The 19,263-nt window shown below is 37.8% G+C and overlaps 1 protein-coding gene across 1 annotated transcript in view; it reads right to left on the bottom strand.

Annotated features, from left to right (window-relative positions):
* Positions 1–855: 855 nt before the first annotated feature.
* The window catches only part of TRANK1 (tetratricopeptide repeat and ankyrin repeat containing 1), a 36,968-nt gene continuing 18,560 nt past the window's right edge, over positions 856–19,263 (bottom strand). Inside the window, 36 exon segments of the mRNA XM_035560350.1 lie at positions 856–891; positions 893–972; positions 2,097–2,198; positions 3,435–3,859; positions 3,861–4,121; positions 4,123–4,198; positions 4,201–4,272; positions 4,275–4,579; positions 4,581–4,652; positions 4,654–4,853; positions 4,856–4,945; positions 4,947–5,085; positions 5,087–5,632; positions 5,634–5,793; positions 5,796–6,124; positions 6,126–6,491; positions 7,975–8,078; positions 9,671–9,759; positions 10,354–10,510; positions 11,207–11,350; positions 14,203–14,340; positions 14,812–14,922; positions 14,924–15,012; positions 15,598–15,985; positions 15,987–16,327; positions 16,330–16,419; positions 16,422–16,723; positions 16,725–17,089; positions 17,091–17,268; positions 17,270–17,450; positions 17,453–17,486; positions 17,488–17,726; positions 17,729–17,988; positions 17,990–18,082; positions 18,084–18,291; positions 18,294–18,437. Of these exon segments, the coding sequence (XP_035416243.1) occupies positions 856–891; positions 893–972; positions 2,097–2,198; positions 3,435–3,859; positions 3,861–4,121; positions 4,123–4,198; positions 4,201–4,272; positions 4,275–4,579; positions 4,581–4,652; positions 4,654–4,853; positions 4,856–4,945; positions 4,947–5,085; positions 5,087–5,632; positions 5,634–5,793; positions 5,796–6,124; positions 6,126–6,491; positions 7,975–8,078; positions 9,671–9,759; positions 10,354–10,510; positions 11,207–11,350; positions 14,203–14,340; positions 14,812–14,922; positions 14,924–15,012; positions 15,598–15,985; positions 15,987–16,327; positions 16,330–16,419; positions 16,422–16,723; positions 16,725–17,089; positions 17,091–17,268; positions 17,270–17,450; positions 17,453–17,486; positions 17,488–17,726; positions 17,729–17,988; positions 17,990–18,082; positions 18,084–18,291; positions 18,294–18,437 (6,914 nt within the window).

Genomic DNA, 19,263 nt, shown 5'->3' with positions numbered 1-19,263 from the left:
GGCCCAACTTGTAACCCTACTCATGTAGTCAGTCACCTGTGGTTTTCATAAAAACATTCAAAATAAGACAAAAATCACATTAGTTTAAATATCTTACAAATTTTATGAAGTGTTATTATACATTACAAAAAGGCTTTCATCAATTAAAACTTATAAAACACAATGTATAATACTCTTTAAAGAAAGATTATCTATATTTCAATCTGTACAGGTAACAGCTTATATCAAAACTTTATCAAATAGAAGGAAGTCCATAATTTTCATACCTATCTAATTATAAGTATGTACATTGTACAAAAACATTTGTGTTTGGAAATTACTATTCTTGTCTATAAAAATAGAAAGAGATACTCCAAGTACCTCCCCTGATGACTCAAAAAATTTCTGACCCAGGAGAGAGTAGGTTTACAATGGTCATCTAAGAACACCAATTAAAACCTCTTAAAATCAGAGAAACTGTGTTCTTATTTTTCTGAGCATTCCAGCTGACAATGTAAATGACAATGTAAATTAACAGGGAAAAAGAAAATGAACACTGGGTAGAAAAATATCCCTGCGATAAGGCATAAACACAATTACTCTTCCTACTTGCTCATTTCTTTGGCTTTTGATTACTTTCAAGATACCACGTCGTTTGAAAGGAAGTTTGTCCTGCCATAGGTTTTATCAATTACACCACCACAAGACTGGTAATTAGTCTGACACAATACAAGTGATGAAAAACAATAGCGTAAGTTACTCTTCACCCTTTTCCCATTTCTGACCCCAACCCTTTATTCTTCTTAATAATTGTAGAATTTTATTCTAAAATTAGACTACTAGAGGATAGAAGAGCTACCTGCATATTATTTCTAATTACAACTTCCCATATCTTCCTTTTTTTCTTGAGTTTTTTTTTTTTCCAGGCAAGTTCTTCAAAAGCCATTCTTTCATCTTCTACTTCATCTTCCAAGTCTCTATCATGTACAAAGTCTGTATAAAAAACCAAGAAATTAATGTGAAATGGAAAAGTCTGACATCTTTTTAACAGCATAACAAGCTATGTCACTACAATTTTATATCTCAGCATAATACCTTCATATGTGTATAATCATGTTATGCAGCATTAGGTGTATCATTAATTAACGTACTTAGGAACACTGCTAGAAAGTAGTGACTGCTAAGCCCCTTGCTGCATTACATTGCCCTTGTTACATTGAACATCTGTTTCTATTGTCATGGCTTTTTTTTTTTTTAAGAATGTCTTCCTCTCTCAAGGTTCAGTTTCAGCAGACAATACGTTTGCTTACTGACTTCAGAAGAGGGAAAGAGCATACAGTTTCTTGTAAGACTGAGAGCACTCCCATACAGTCTCAACTATGTCTTCCTTGGAATAGGAAGGTGTTAACACTTTTTATGCAATTTTTGCAATTCTATACCACTTAAATATGTGCTAAACCTGGAGGGCAAAATGAAGTTTTAAACTTGTCCTCAAAGAACGTAATTGATTGCATCCAAGTATGTTGCTTTATTTTACACCAAAAGTGAAATGACTATGAAAACAAAAGGAATCCAACAGCAGGTAGTTTTTCTTCTTCTTCTCCACATAAATCTTCTAAAGCAAGTTAGTTTTATTAAGAAGCTGATTTTCAAGAACTTGGGACCACAATGTTAACTGCCAATAAATGCACTCTTGCAGCACAGTTGGGGAACAGCACTAACTTACTAGGGAAGATGAAGATAGCTTCTCTTCTGTTCCCTGGCCAAGTTTCTATCCTGAAGACTGCACCTGAACCATAGTTACACATACATCTGTATCCACACACACACGCACATACTTTGTGCGCAATCAGATCCACTGTGTACCAGGACAGGGGGCTTGCTCCATTTGGGTCACCCTGCAGCCAGGTATACGTCTCCCACTGTTTTATAAAGAGCTGCTGAGGGAAGACCAGATGACTCATGTCTTTGCAGAGTTCACCTGTAGAGTTTCTTGTTGCCTAGAGGGTAAGTGAACATCCACAACACTGCTGACCTGGAGATTAGTGATGCTAAGAGACCATTACCAAACAGTGACCTCTAGGGGGCACGAAAGTCTGTGTAATTTGAAAATATACCTTCTTCTTTTATCCTATGCAAATCCATTTTCTTCAGCCATTTATGAGCCTCATCAATTACAGCAAACAATTTGTTGGCATGTTTGGTTATTATTTCTTCAGCTGAAATGAAGCAAAGTTAGCATTCTGCAAGAACACTAGCTGAGAGATTGACAGCCAAACATGGTGACAGAGACATGCAATGATGCTGATGCAAAGCTAGAAGTCCCAGTCTCCAGTGATTTCATGTACAGAAAAAATTCACTACCATGCATGAAGATGCTGTATGTATTACTCCCCAAAATAATCAACATTACTAGCACTGTAAGGATGGAGAGATAAGCTTCTCCTGTCATGCTGTCCCTTTTAAATTATACCTGAAAATCTTGGACACATTTTGATTTATCCGTTTTGGGGAATTAAAATTCCTGGCTTTCGTTATCCCTCTGAAATTCCACATGTCAAAGAACTACAAGGACCCAAGATGTTGCAGTCCTTTTTCAACAGCACCATTAAGGACATGAAAAGTGCTCTTTATAAAATGAGGGAAAACTAGTCTCAATGGCAAATCATTTCTATAAATATACTTCTGCTGAGTGGAAAAACAAGGCAACATTCAAAGAATTGTCATAATGAAATCAACTATTACCTAATTCAACCTACTACATCCATTATATCATCCATTATACCAGTGAACTGTCATGGTTCACTGAGCAGAAACCTAACTTATTACTAAGAAAGCTTTATTCATATAAAAAGCCCTGTCCATTAGGAGTAAAGAGAAAGCTTGCACATTAACATGAAGGCCACAACCTTAGGCCACTGTAACAAGTCAGTTACAAATGTAATGTATTGCACTGATTGGAGCTAATAAATATATTTAATACTCCAGTTTTTCATTACTGTCAGCCATCGCAGGCAATGTGACAACTTGACAGGGTTGGTGGATTTCTACAACTAAAGCCAGTAACAATATTTTGATTTAAGATGTCACTTTCCCACAGCAAGCACCCTAAACAATTTTGCTCCTAGGCTACTTATTCAGTGATTCAATTTCACTTGCAAAAATTATCATAGAATAATGCTTTCAGCACGTGAGAAATAAATCATATCAAAATAATGAGAAAGAGGAAATACATATTTTGATATTTCATTTAAGTGCCATAACTTACTGGACTTCATAACACTAGTTTTACCTTTTAAATATTTTCTTACTGTGTCAGTACCTCTTCTCCTCAGCTACCTGACATAGCACTTTCTTATTTCTTTCTACCACATGAAGATTTTTGAATGGAGCTTTGTCTAGGCTGGCCACAAATGGCATATTAAGTTGTTTAAACGAAAACTGGTAAGTCCTACCTTCAGCCCACGCTTCTCTCTCATAGATTTCTTCTACTGCATCTGAAATCGTCGTAGTATTTTCTTTTATTTTTCTCTGGTGTAATTTGGAGCCTTCTTTATACGCTGAATGTTCTTGGGTGCAAGTCTTTTCTGTAATGGCCTCTACTATTTCCATTCCATCTTGTATTTTTGGATCTATTTCTCTTCTGAAAAAGTCAGCATAGTTTTTGTAGGCAGCATTATTATTTTTGTGTTCATCCGTGTTTCTGTGCTCTATATAAGCTTCACTGGCCACAATAAGTGCGTTTCTCTCCACCTGCAACTTTTCTTCCCTGCTGATCTCTGTTGGTGTCACAGTTTCGGGAGTGTCTGCTTCCATGCTTTCTGTCCGGCTGAAGTAGTTCTCACAGCTCTGGATAAATCTGACTCCACAGAGGTCACACAGTTTGGTCGATATCTGCTTTTTTGAAGACTGCCGATAGAAAATTCTCTCTTCCCATGGCAACAGGCTCAGCTTTGGAGCAGGCCTTTCTTTTCCACTTCACGTACATAGATATGAAATGGAAAATGCGGCACAGCTGGTGTTGAGCAGATGCTTTCTGCTCTTGCTTCTGTTGCTTGCTGAGTGCAATCACTTCCAGGGGATCCTTTTGGTCCTCTAAGCACTGATTGCTTTCAAGTTCCTTTTCTATCTCATCAGCATATTGTCTTATCCAAAAAGGTTATAAGCCTGTCATGGTTTACAGTTTCATACAGGACACCCTGTGTGGGTGGATGCCCCGAGTGTACACAGAGTCCCACTTCCATTGGCAGTCAACTAAGTACTCTGCATCTTGCTCTGTCAGAAGCTCTTGCCTACAGCAATTTCTCTTACATGTGTAGCATCAGGCACTTGTTCCACTACTTTTAGCAATCTTTAAGGCACTTTAGAGGGAAAGTCTTTTCTCATTGATTTCAGCATTGCCTTTATTTCAGGGAAGTGTTGGTATAAGAGATATTTACATGTAAAATTCTGCACCTGGTCAGCATTCAGTACCATCACTAAGCACAGCACTACAGTTTGCTCAGTTTCCCCTGAAGTTATGCAGTCAGGATCCTCAAAAGCATCCAGAAGGACATGGAACCTCCCATGAACTCCACATAAAGTTTTTGCTAGATAACAGATGAAATCTGAAATTCTGTTCTGCTGCATATATGTCCTTTGGTCTATACTCTTGTATAATGGAAAATGTCTCTAAATTCTTTGTTATGGTCCTTGCTTCTGAACAAAAAATCCCAGTAATGAATAAGAGCAATGTAACTCTTTGGAAAGCACAGAGTAACATTCTTGTTGAGACGCATCAGGACAGCACAACAGAAAATGTACTCCATCATCACCGTATTTCCTATGCTTGGAATCAGGAATCTTGTCCATTTCTTGACCAGGATGTTCATAAAACAGAAAAAAACAGTCTTTTACAGTTTTTTGGGTTCTTACGAACATAAAATTGCTCAAATGAATTTTCAAGAAGTCTAATGAAGTCTAATGAAGCACAGGTGTGTCCCTGTATTTTCTGTATTTTTGTCAGGTAGCAACATTCCATGTCTGCCATCTATTCCTTTGATTTCTCCTCTGTGACGTTTACACTTTGGGGAGTCTTTTGCCTTTGACAAAGCAAGGTTTAGCTCTGTTATAATCATCCTCTTCCTCAAAAATAAGTTTCTCAAATTCTTCAGGATATCCTGAAGATAAGAGAAAAACCTTCATGACACTTAACCGCAAGTCACTTGATTCTCTTCTTGCCCTAGCATCTTCATTTTGAAATTTAAATGCAATGTACTCATTCAACACTGCTCTACAGGGTTCGGAAACAATGTTACTGAACACCAGTATTTCTTTGCACGCCTTTGGGTTCTCTGACAGTATTCTCAAATGAAAATGATTAGGAAAAAACATTTCTAGGAGGGCTTTACATGATGCATATTTGTCAGGAGTCAAAAAGACAAAGCTTTTGCACTGACTCAGCAGCTCTTCAGGGAAAGTGCGTGTGGCTTCCAAGAGCAGTCCATTTATTGCTGCCAGATGCATTTTACATTGAAATACTGTCCTTGCTTCATGGCGCAACAAGGGCTTATGTAAATCCTCACAGGTTTTATCTTCACAGTTCAAGCCAACAATGAACTTGATACAAATACCAGGGTAATGCTTCTTCCGTAACTCACGGATGATAGAACAACCTGCTTAGCAAGTGCTGCTTCAAAGCTGATTTTACATCCTCTTTGCTTACTGAGAAATTACCTTTCGTCTTCCTCTCTTTTAGATTTGACTTGTCTGACGAAAACTTGAGGATGGGTTCACCTTCATTTTAAGACACCTGGCAACAACCGTCACCTGTTAGGAAATCCCAAAATAGGCAAAGCATGATTTCACCATATCTTTCTCTGCATTGGTGGCTGCTTTCTTCAAACTTTTAACCAGACCTAGAAGAGCTATTAAGCCACGTGTCACCTTAAAGAGGATGTCCTGGCTTGGAGCACTGCAGCGAGATAACACAAAAAGAACTTCAACTGCACCAGCAGAATGATTCAGAGATAGAAACTGACAGTATGCGCTGCTCAGTTTTGCAAAGTCTCCCTTCAGAGCTCCCTGTAAAAATACAGTTTCAGCAATGCCAGACTTCTGCTTAGTTTCTTCACAAAGCTCGAGGGCTTCTCTTAGCATGACCTCTGTCTACCATGTCCAATTCTGACCAGTGAGTCATACCAGCACGGGCTGCAGCAAGCAAGCAAGATACACGGAACTCTTTTATAGTTGTGAGGTTGGCTGCTTCCAGAGCAAACCTGTGTTGTTTCATTAGCTTTGCAGCTTCTTCCTGCCAACCTTCTCTTTTTAGTAAGTCTGCTGTTTGGTGCAAGCATCCATGAGATTTCAGAAACTCAAGCTGATCCTTTATGTTAAGTTTTGAGAGGACCCACATCATTTCCTCAGTTCTGTTCATACTTAGGTACTTTGCAGCTGCTTCCAAATACAGCTGGTTTGCTGTACATGAGAATTTGGAAACCATTTGTCCTCTTGTATTTAAGATCTCTTCATATCTGAAACACAACATACATCAATTTACTACCATGGATGATCAACCTAGACACAAAATAACTTTTTTTTTTTTTTTAAGTCCCCAAAACATGAAACAAATAGCTGTCGCAAGAAACCCTTTTTTTAAAAAGGCCAACTATTTCAAGCACCATGCCTGCCAAGCGAAAAACAATCACATCATCCTAAAAGACCTACAAAAAGAATTTAGTTACAACATAAGGTTGCCCAAAACAAGATCATTAAAACCTCTGGTACGACCAAGATTGCAAGGTTTACAGCATTAGTGAATCTTTACCCATGCTGTCATAACACTACTTCCAATTATTTTAACCACATTTTGCCAGTGATAGTCATAGTCTTCCATTTGTTAAAGTAAGCTTCAATGTAGAGTTGTTCTGTGCACGAACAGAAGCCAGAATTAAATAAAACAGAATATCAATAAATTCTCCACAGGCCAATATAAGTAATACCCTGTAAAACTTACATAAACCAGTCAGTTTAGAGAACTGTTTCAATTCTGTTGTACGTCTCTACATACACTTTGCTACCTACCAAGTGTCTGTGCAGAGTACCTAGCTGCATCTTTCAAAACATACACTTTAAAGCACTCAGCTATTAATTATTTTTGTCTGAAGTCAAATTATTAAGATATACCCTAAGCCAGTCTTGCAAAAGTATTCTCTCCTGCATGCTGAGAATGAGTAATTTTTTCCTGATGGGTGAGTAAATTGTTATTAGTCTTTCATTCCTATTTTCTGATGATAGTGGTGGGAGTGCAGAGTTTAGTACCTTTACTGATGAATTTACATGAATGATTTGGGGAGGACAATTTAAAAAAATCATTAGTTGGTAAGGTGAGTTTAATGCTTGAAGTTTTGGACCAAACTATCTCTACATATTAAACCAGCTTTAGTCCTTTAAAAAACAGTTGCCATAGCATAGGAATTATTAAATATACATCACAAAGGATCTCAGTGAATGTGTGTATTTATTGTAGGCCTTGCTGAAAGTCTAACTGGTGTATATATTCATAAAATGTCATCAAGTTATTTGTAATGAAAGATGCGGCCAATAAATGAACTGTTTGCATAAGAGTGTTCTGATGAGGTCACAAGGATGCTGCCAGATGCAAAGTTCTGTCAAAAAGACACTAATAAAATCAGTTTATCAAGAACAGTGTGAAAAATCACAAGATCTGTCACTGAATCTAACCAACATTGACATATGTTCTTCTTCACACTTAAACTGAGGAGGTAAAGCAAATAAGCAGTGGGATTAACTGGAGTTGAACACCGCTGATGGCATATGCTCTCCTATCTATATCCAAGGGAAAAGCCTCCTGAGGTAAAGCAAATCATGTTGCTTCTCTCTGACTTAACCAGAGAGCTGACGTAACCACAGAACATCTTCCCTGGGTATCTTCCCCCCATACACCCATGAGGTGGCACCTCAGAATGACACCCACTCACATGCATTTATACTTACCTGGGGCTGCTTTTCTTCAAGTGCACTTTGAGAACAGCGTCATGTGCCAGGGCCAGCTTTGACTTCTCAGATGCTTCTCCCTTTTGGTAACATTTGGCTGCCACCTGGGTGAGATCATACACAGCATTCACACACGTGCATCCAACTCATGGCTTATCACATAAATGCAACACTTAATTTTACAGTCACTGTAACAGAAAACAAAGACTGGAAGAGTGCCTAGAAGAAGGAAAAGGAAAAAGGTTGCAGAATATTCTTAGGACAAAAGGAAAAGCTTTGAAGTCAGTCCACATGTGGCTATATCATAATTAGAATTTTAATTAAAATGTTTTATGAAATTTTCATGGAAGCAGTAAAAACAAAATACCTGGTAGGCTGATGGCACAAATAGTACACATGCATTTTGGATAATGATCCAAACCACTAACTGGTAAGTCACCAGGCACCTGCCACATAACAGTATTAATAAAAGCTAGGAAAACCAATGCATGCAAAAGTTAGATCAGAGAATGTGGAAAATTTATTCATGTTTTAGCTTACCATGCCCCTTCTGTAATAAGTTAAAGAGAATCATTAAAAGTTAGCCAGGTTCCAAGCAACCACTGCTTAATTATCATCTTGCTCATTTTGCCATGCTGTATTTCTTTATTGTATCCATTAATTTCATATTTACTTCTGTTTGGAAATCCCATATTGAAAGCCACTCTTACAGCAGCAAAATTCCCCAGATTATTTCTTTTTATGTAGCAATGATACACAAAGATCAAATTATGAAAAAAACAGAACAGCAGATAATATAGCTATTACATTTGATTTTTTTTCAGCTGTGTGCTTATTATCTAAACCATTTTCTGTCCACATAGGAAACAGCTTTCCCTCCTATCCCCCCAAGGAGAGAGAAAGACTGCCTGTATAGTGGCAACTCGTTACTTTAATCTTTGCCTTCTTATAAATATTATTTTCCACAGAAAAATTGTGTTGCTTACAAGCAAAGGAAGCTTTCCTTTTGCAATCATCAAAAATAGTATCCAAAAATTTTATTTGCTTCCACTCCATTAGCTGTCATGCCAAATTTGAACTGCATAAACTACCAAGTCAGCAAATAAAAGAGTGTAAAATATCAATGTTTTTTAAGTAATAAGGGAATTAAACATAATTTTGCTACACATTGTCCATATTTCTTAATGTAGCAAACTCCCTTGGTCTTACATGCTGTTCCTTAATAAGTGTTTTATATCCAACCCTAATTACTGACCAAAAAACACTGAAGGCTCTGAGATTGTCACCCAAGTCAATATATTTCAAATAAACGCCTATGGTAATGTGTAATGGTAGTGCCAAGCATATGGTTTAAATTCACAAGTTCCAGTCAATTCATATTGTTGCTAATAACTGTTTTTCCCAGTATCTTTGATTTGTGCTTATTAAAACATTTTCTCCCTCACAGGGCTGCAAATTTCTGCGTTGTGAATTTCGGATTACAGACAATAGCCTTGCTCTCCCCACTTCTTCCAAGTTGTTTCCAGGTTGTCTGTAGACACCTACAGAACTACAAACCACAAAAACAAAAAATAAAAAAAAAAAGCCTGCTACAGAGCCAGTACAGTTTTACAGAAAATGTTATAGAATTAAAGAAAATAAGGTTTCAAAATAGGCAAGAATCCTTATTTCAGCATACACTATCACATGCTCCTACCTCCCAGAACTGATGTTTAGCATAGTAGTCTCCCTGCGCAATCCATTCTTCTGCAGATGAAGTTTTAGCAAACATACTGTCATCTAAGTCTAGGACAGTGGGGGAAACCATTTTATGTTAGAATAGATAAAAAAACAGTAACCACCTGCTATGGACAGAAGCTAAGCACTGACATCTCCTAATATTCCAAATTCTGTATGGTTTGTGCTCACACCAGTAATATGGTAACTGTGAGTACCTCTTATACCTCCCAACCAGCACTGGAAATAAACAAGTCAGGTTTAGTTTTGAAAAGCCTCTAAAAACAGTGTTTATTTTTTGGACAAAACTTTTGAGTAAATCCACTGTCTTTCTAGAAACCAAGTCCTCTCATTTGATAAACCCCCTTCAGCTGGCATGGTATACCAAGAACCACCTTCATTACTGTGCAGAAAAAAAAAGTCAATGAATTAGCAATGAGGTTATTTATTAACATATACAATTAATCTTTAGAGCCCAAACAAATAAAACCCACTGAAACGAGTGGAAATTTGCAAGGGTGTTATCAATGCATATTGTTAGAAGGACCAAAGAGTTTAACATTCTTTATTACACAGCCTGAAAGTAAGACTTGAAAAGCAAGAACGCATTCAGTAGGTTGTCCTGTTCCAGAGTCTTTTAAGGAAGCTTTACGATACCTTTACCTTTATTTTCATCTGTTTTGACAACCTGAACGACTTCCCTTTTGATGAAGTACTTAAAAGCTGGAGCCCGTTTTTCACTATTTTTGTCAAATATCCAAAGATTGATCCTGGCTCTTATAATGGCAGTAAACAACTGCTTCAGTTCTCCATTCAGCATCTGAAGCAGAACAAGAACAACAAAACCAAAATAAAATAGAATAAATACCAGATGAGTTAAATTGTTAGAAAGTGACACACTTTGCAGTTTTAAGAAAACAGCAAATATATACAGTGACTAACAAAGAACGTATTTATAAGCAAGTCTAAATATTAAATGTGATTTTTAAACTACATAAGCAACTGTCCAGCTAATTTGAAAACAACTACTGCTACAGCAAAACCTAGCAGCTGTAGGTCTGACTGTCCATCTTGTTTCGAATCAGTTGCACATGCAATTACTTGTGTTTGTGTTTTTTTTTTTACATTACAATTCTGAAAATATCTGACTCAATTGAGCCTAAAAAGTTTCCTTAATTTTAAGGGGATGACAGTGATCTGAAACCAGACTAAAATAATAATAAACAGCAAAACAGTTTGTCAGTGTTTAACTATGGTAAAAATACCTAAAAGTCTAATGAGTAGACTTCGTTTCTTAACGAATTGCATTCACAAAAAAAAATCTTTCAAAAAAATCAAGATTAGATGTGTGTATATATATATATATATATATATATATATACATATATAAACAAACTACCAAAAAGATAAAACAACCTCAATAAACATGTAACTACAGGATGAAAGTATTTCTTGAAGAAATTTCTCTATTTCTAGCAGTTTATCCTTCCTATTCCCAATATTATGAAAAACTCACCTTGTACATTTCTACATTAAAAGGAGAAGGTCTCTTTTGCAAATCAGTAGCATCCCCTAAAGGCACTTCAATTAGCAATTTGCTTCCTACTTGCATATCTGAATCCGGAAGATAAGAAGAAATGATCTTCCACTCTTTGCTAGCCTAAAATATTAAAAGAATGAGGTTACTTGTATACAATCACTACTGCCCATATATGCAAAAGACAAGGTCATACATAGGTTGTGACCGACAAACACACCCCCAACTTAAAAAAGGCTTAAAGGAGACAAGCAAAAAATTAATGATCTCAGGGAAGAACCTAAAGAAAAACCATCAGCTGCCATCAAGAAGGCTGAACTTCATAACTTTTGAGATACAAGTCTGTACCAGGTGGCCATCAGGTTGAAAACACAGAACAGATTAAGAAGAGGTACATCTGGGACATTATCTTTGGCAAACAAGTCATCACTGGTGCTTGTGTAAATGATGATGGGGTGGAGCCCATAAACAAAACAAAGGGGTTGAAGCTGTGGAGGTGGATCTATCAGTATCGCACACAGGCCTATTTCTCACCATGACTGTAAACAGGCAAGAGAGCTCATCAGTTACATGATGAATTTATTAAGCTCACTGCGCAACACCAGTGGTCACTAGTACTGGTGTGAGCCAGGGGGTAGAGTATAACTGACCAACACACACTGCTACCTGTAAGAAGGTTCAGAAATGAGCAAAAAAAATATTTGTGTGGGATAAAAGAGCCTGGTCATACTACATTGGACTCCAATATATGTATCTGTGAGTAATATCTGTAAATGTGCACAAACATGCTTAAACGTGTTCAGTGTGGTAGCAGATTTGTGTTGCACACTCTCAATCCATGCAACAAGCATCAGCTCCTAATCACACCTTTCTGAAGGTTCCTGATCCCCCACAAAACTAACACAGAAAATTGTAAGTACATTTTAAATTGTTATGCTAATTTTATTCCCTTTCAGGTGTTTTATGGAAAACTATTTACAAAGTGCCAAGTTTGTGCCAGAAACTGAAAAATACTCTTATTATGGCTAAACAAGCTTTTTTTCCCCTGTAGTTCAGAGACTCAAGCAACCCGGTATAAGTTAGTCTTCTTTATGGGAAAAAATACATTTTGCAAGTTTTCTGTATTTTGCAGTTCTGATTACAATAAATCATCAAAACATTCCTAAGCCTGTTATGAATTACAAAATGACCAACAGATCAATTTGGTCAACTGCTTGCTTGATTTTAGGGATTTGGCATTTTTTTTAGTTTCTTCATTGAAATCTGCCTCTTGAAACAAGACTCATTCTAAACCTCATTTCAAACCCAATAAAACCAAATCAAGCAAATTACAGAAAGCCACATATGCTGTCTTTACAGCAGTTCAGAGATTCACCTTTTCAAACCAGAAAACTTCAGCGTGAGCTTCTTTCTTGCCTGCTTGTTTGACTCCTCAAATCAACTCAATTACTCATGACTCACATGAGGACAGAAGATTTATATGAAAGTATTTCTCCAGGCTTGGCACAGATTAGTCTAGCTAAGTTAAAACACTCAGCACACTCAACTCTGTATTCTGCTATTAGTTCATTGTTTTTCTGAGCACAGCTCGCATCACCAAAAACATGTCAACTTTGAGAAACCTATCATGACAGCCAGTATTGCACTGTGCCTGAATCACAGTAAGCCACATTCAGTGTCACTTACTGCAAGCACCTTCCTTGTCCCCTCACCGCATTGTGTCTACTAGCCTCTATGAAAAGTCACCAGCAATTTGCCCTAGTTTTCTTTTATAGAACTGTGGTTTTCAGTTGCTGAAAACCACATCTGAGACTGTTTTGAGGGCTAGAGGCAGAGGGCATCTGCACGAGATGTTCACGCTAAATGTGAAGTTACCCAGCAAGTCAGTTGTGGGGGTGTACAAGTCCCTGTAGGCATGCTCAGTAAAGATACTGCCTACTACCTGGCCAGGGTGGGTCAGTGATGCTCCAGCAACATTGGGGCTGCTGTGCCTGACAGCTCTTTGTGAGAAGCCTTGAGGACTGTATCTCCCTTACTGACAACTCTCTCAGACATATGTTTTGATTTTTGGGTGTTCCTGTGGGGAGCCAGGAGTTGAACTCAATCCTTGTCGGTCCCTTCCAGCTCAGGATATTCTATGATTCTAAGCTCCGGAACTGGTGGGGATCAACCTCAACCCCTGGAAGGGCAGGGTCTGAGCTACCTGGAGAACTACAAAGGGGGAAAAGGGAATAGATAAAAGCCACAACACCTCCAGGAAGGAAAGCCTTCTTCATCCAAGGTCATACTAGGGAAGATGGAAAGGTCTTAGTCTATGGCAGAGACAAAGTTTCCTAAGAACTCCTGAGCTAGATTAGAGTGAGTTTTCTGGAATTAGGCTGTGAATGGCTATAGAGCATGCTTCCCTCATCACACACATGCACGTGCTACTTGCTTCTAAACATAGTTGTTTTACTAAGCTTTTAATTTAAAAAAAACTGTTTCAACTTATCTGGGGCTGGCAAATGATTTCAAGTCTGCAAGCACAGTAAAAAAAACTGCACTGCGAACACAGTGGTGATGCAAAGCAGGGGGTCTAAGGTGATTTTTTCAGGACCCAGCACCCCAGTATAAGGTAAAAAGTATGCAAGAATGGTGGATTGTCACACTAATTTCTGATCTGAACAGTGACCAGGAGGGACATGCTGCAAGCTAACAGAATAGTCTAGGTATGTGGCAGAAGTATGCATGCACACCTGCTGTTCTGTGAACCCCAAGACTCTCCCTGAAATGGAGAGAGACAGTCTGAAGAAAAATGTAGCACTCCGGGAAGACAGGTTCTCACTTCATAAACCTATGAACTGTATTTTCTACTGTGATGAAGCCACCTGCCTTAAGAGGAAACTGAATCCTTTTCCAGGTGGAAAGACAATTAGATCCCATGTAAAATCAACACATTAAGAAAAAAATGTAGAATATGGATAAGAATTAAATACCTCTGAGTCTGTGAAAAAGTTGTAAAGGAGTACATCATCAAATTCCAAGCCCTTTGCTTCATAAACTGTCAGTGCAAGTGCTAAATTGTGTTCCTCTGGTATTTTCTCCTTTGCTGTTTCATTTGCCACTAATACTACCTATCATAAAATATATTAATAAAAGAATGTGTTAGAAAGCAAAAAAGTAACAACCACAGGCAGAAAACATAAATATGTCAAAATACGTCAAGATAAAGCAAGAGGTTTCTCAAAACCAGACAGCATTTAACACAGACATTTCAGCACACTACGCAAAGCTACCCCTAGAAGACTGAAAAATTAATGGTACAATGGAACAGATACAGACCTGGTGTATGAAAATTTGGAGTTTGATAAGAATAGGACAAAAAAAAAATCATCTGATGCAATGAAGAGCAGAAAGAACCAGAGATGCATCGAGAAAGAAATAGAAACCAACACAATGAAGGTTTCAAAGTTTAAAAAGCATAATTTATCAGTAAGATACAAGGGCTTATATGGACTGTCCGTAATATCTTTTAAAGTGATTATTTAATTAGCAACAGAGCTGGAAGAATCTGCAAAAAAGCCGTTTACCTCAGAAAACCAAACCTGATGTGCTCCAAATTCAATAGGTTGCGTTTTCCTTTTATTGCCCCTCAGCAGAATTGCTAGGTCGCTAAAACTGCAGGAGTCTAAGACTGTAGGTTTGGGTCCATCAAAAGAGACCACAGTCCTCTGGAAGCCGATCAAAAGATTCTGGGAAATAGTACTGAAGCAAATCAACCACTCCAGATGCGAGACGGAGAATACCTACGACAAGCAGAATACAGATTTTGAACTTCAGTCAGGCTGCCTCATACTCGCTTGCAAACACACTAAAAAGATCGTTAGAATTTTGAAAATCAAGAAATATGACAAAAACAAACTACTAGTCGGAGAAGAAAGAAGCTGTAAGGTCCACTTTGTTTCTACTATTTTGAGTAGACCTCATTCTTGGGCCTGCATAGATCTAAAACATGCTACAAATACTTAGCAGTATCCTCATAAAATGAAGGTCATAAACAAAAGTAATAGGAAAAACAGAAGTAGCTCAATCCTACAAAACCTAGCAACTTGAGGATAGAGCTGAAAAAGCATGTATGATTACTTTGTTAGGTTTTCATTTAAGTCAAATATAGACAAAACATGCAGTAAGCATGAGTGTTCGAAAAGTTACTATTTTTAAAGTGTTCATTTTTGGTTTTCCAGTTGAGATGTCAAAACACAGAATTCACGTCACAAAAACTGATCTAAAAAAGAGACCGCTTAAAGATGCTTTGAATTAGCCAGTAGAAAACTCCAATAATTTGTGACATCTGAAAAGCACAGGCTGAGATCATAAATTTGTTACTCTACTTGAATAGGACTTGTAGTTCTGGTACAATTGATATATCCTTTTTGGTTTTCTAACACGCTGCTTCTTGTCTATGGAGTTGGAGTTCTTGCTTGCATAATGAAGCAGTGACCTCAGATCACTAAAACAAAAAGCAACTCCTTTCATTATGCTCTGTGCAGTGTCACCAGTTAGAAACATGGCATTAGGATCATTGATGCATTTCATTAACAGCGCTAGCTCAGCTTGGGTGAAATCCTGAATCTCATCACCATGAAACTCATGGATGGACCACGGCAACTCACTGAGCTTTGACAGTCTTTGAGATAAATTATATAGCAAGTCTTCTTCATCGAAGTAGCCTCTCTGAGACCTTATTTGCTGATAAAGACAGAAGAGGCGATAGATTTCAACTCCTGTCTTCCGTGAAGTTCAGCAATCTCTTCCAACCTAGATTTTTGTACCCCTCCTCAGTGAGTTTACCCCCAGTGCAACTCAGTGCCTCAAAAGAGCCTTTCAGAAATGATTTTATTTCTTTACAATCCTGCACTGGTTTGGACAAGCTTTTACTTTTCACCATTTTTGGCCATATTTCATTTGCAAATACATCATAAGTCACAAAAGTACGAGGGTCATTTTCCCTAGAGTATGCATCTGCAGCTCCTTCCTCATCACCATGCTCTGCTTCATCATTACCTTCTTCATCCCTATCTTGCCAATTTGGCACCACCAACTCTTTCTAGGGACTCCAACAACGGTTCTTTTAAGGCTTCCATCTTCATTCCTTGGAAAAAAGAGGTCAGGCATGGATGCATCCAGTAACAGCAACAACTGCTTGGAGGTGACAATGGGAAATTTTCATCTTTAATGTCTTGTAGCCTATGAACACTTGGTTCCAGAGGCCTGAAATGACTGGTTATCTTAGATGACTTGCTAAGTTCAATGAAATTCTTCTGAACTTCCTGGCACAAGACAGCATTTTTCGTCACAAAGATCTGGTGCAGGTGCTCCAGGCTGTTCAGTGTTTCTGCACTACACACACTGTCTTCATGGTCATCACATGGATTTGTTTCTCCACCACTTGTGTCCGCAGGAACCTTTTCATCCTCACTGTCTTGCACATCACTCACCTGCTCCTCACTGGAATCAGTCTTTTTCTTCATGCTCTTCCTTCTCTAGCCTCGCTTTTTCAGCTTCACTGCACTGCTTCTGCTGCCAAGTTTGCCTTGCCAGCAGAGGACTATTTGCCGTGGTAGATCTTTCCTAGTACGAATAGAATTTCTTCCAAAGCCTATACAAGCACCAAGTTGTCTTCCCTGTCCCACTTCGCCCAATTAAAATGGTTGATTCTATGGGCTTTGGGTTGAGGTTAATTACTGCATGCTCCAATTCCCCCACTCAGAATGGGTATTCAACAGCAGAATGTACATCATTTATAATGTTAAGCACCATGTTAGTACTGAAGCTGTGGAATTTCATTATATTGTATTCCATTTCTGCACATTCCATTCCCTCCACTGGCTGGAGGGAAATAGTCAGCGAAAGTATGTTCTTTTGATTTTTCTGCTTCTAGATCTTCAATGTAAGAACATGGAACATGCTTTTTTACTGTCCTGTTGTAGTTCTGATGTCCTTTATTGATGCCCTTGAGCTTCTTCCTTAAGATGCAGGATAAACCCCGATTGTGGGATATGCTTCAGCTTGCAGTGGTCAAGAACAATGGCCTGAATCCTGATCATTTCCATGTAAACTCTTCCTGATTTTTCTAGAAGACTTTTTGTCTGTTCTGTCTCCATAATCTTTTCTGCACTCTCACTGCAACGAGGAGAAAAGCCAATCGCAATTTCCCATAGCATTCTTGCACCTTTGCCCAGTTGGCTTCATAGAGCTGGATATCAGCTTTCAAATGTTTTCAGTGGCTTCTGAAGGACCCTAGTCCATTCCCCATTACCAAGATGCTTAGTTGTCATTATAGTTTTAGTTTTCAGATAAGGAGGTACAGCTTTGCTGCTCAACGTCTTCAACATTTCAGGAGTGCACTCTATTTCCCAGGTCATGTTATCAAACTTCTGTACATGTGCCTCTATATGCAGAATCTCCCCTTCCTCTTTCTCTGGTTCTTCCTTCTCTCCATTAGAGAGGTCCATACTAATTCTTGTGCTTCCTTATTTTTCTTCCAGGCGTCCCCTTTTCCTTCAGGATTAACCACATTTCCACGTGGTTGTGATGATTCCCTTTTTCCCTCTTCCATATTAGTCTGGGCTGAAAATGGCTTTTGTAACAGAGAATTATTGTTTCTCAAGGTGTCACCTAATTTTAATTGCTGAATTAAAGCTCTGACTTCCTGCACTAGACTTTCCTGCAGAGTTAAGGGGTTCTTTATTTTTTCCATTTCCTGCTTCACCAACTGATTCATTTACAGAACATGAGGTTTTTACATTGTTATGTGTTGTGTTTCCAGATGGTGCTTTTAATAATGACCCAGATGAAGAATGTCCTGCGCTTTGTGATGTCAGAGACTGGAGCAGACTTAAGTGTTTTAACTGACCGTCCTGCTATATCCTGCCAGTACTACTACTCCTCTGATACAGCAGTTTTCCAAGCAAGTAGCAGTGGCTCATTTTTTTTTTTTTTAATTCTGTGCCTCACATCTCTTCCCAGTTTGTTTTTTATATTAAAGTTAATATCAAATTTTGCCAATGAATCAATTATTCTGTCTGCTTTAAAAATCCTCTCTGAAAAATAACGTGCATCACTGTATCCCCATTCTTATCTTGTATGTTTGGATTAAGATATGGCAAGTCAGAAGGTTTTGAAGCAAAGAGATCAAGCAGATAGTTCAGGATGTTTAAACCAATGCAATCTGAAAACAACAAAGAAAATAAGTCAATTGCTTTACAATGCTGCTTTGTAGGCCAACAATTTTTAATACTTTTTTTCCCTACAACTACTAAACAAAAATCAATTTGCTTTCAGAATACAAATTCCACATTACATGTTTGTAAAACATGCCTGGTTGAAATATCTCAAAACAGCTTTTTCAATATTCAGGAGAAACAATACAGTGGCAGCAAAGCTCTAAAAATCTCAAGTGTTGCAACTGCTCCTGTAGCATCAGTCAATTTCATTCCTTTTTCTAACATCCAGGTGCAGACAGATTCATTTGTCTTCCAGCATCCATTACCAAAAGCTGGTGACTGTGGTCATGTAGACAAGCAGAAGCTCTAGGTACTGCTCTGGGGTCATCTGGTTCATTTTAATATGCTACCCTGAAGGAATCTGAAGCAGATAGCTTAGAGTTATTAAACTAACCTGTGGCAAATCCCAACTATTTCCTGATACCTGAGGGTCCTAGAGCAATTTCCTACAGGATAAAATTAGTCCAATACCTCCCTGAAAAAAAAGAATTCTACAGCTTTCTGGTTATCATTCAGATAATATAAGTGATTTAATCCTGATAATATATGTGAAACATTTCTTTCCTAATAAAATTAGTGACTCAAAATCATTAGAGGAATTTCACCTCGACAACTTTGCACAGTAAAAAAAAAAATAAAAGATACCATGTTTAGACTTCTAACTCTTCTGATTTAAAATTTATAGTTGGCAGTACTTATGTTTTTAATCTCTCTAAAGCCATTAAAATGAAATGTGTTTAAAAGTGAATAAATACAGTGTTTTAAATTATT

The sequence above is a fragment of the Cygnus atratus genome, chromosome 2, assembly GCF_013377495.2.
Source record: "Cygnus atratus isolate AKBS03 ecotype Queensland, Australia chromosome 2, CAtr_DNAZoo_HiC_assembly, whole genome shotgun sequence".
NCBI classification, from domain to species: Eukaryota; Metazoa; Chordata; class Aves; order Anseriformes; family Anatidae; genus Cygnus; species Cygnus atratus.
The sequence above is the reverse complement of the archived record's forward strand: the minus strand, read 5'-3'. Positions and strand labels throughout refer to the sequence as shown.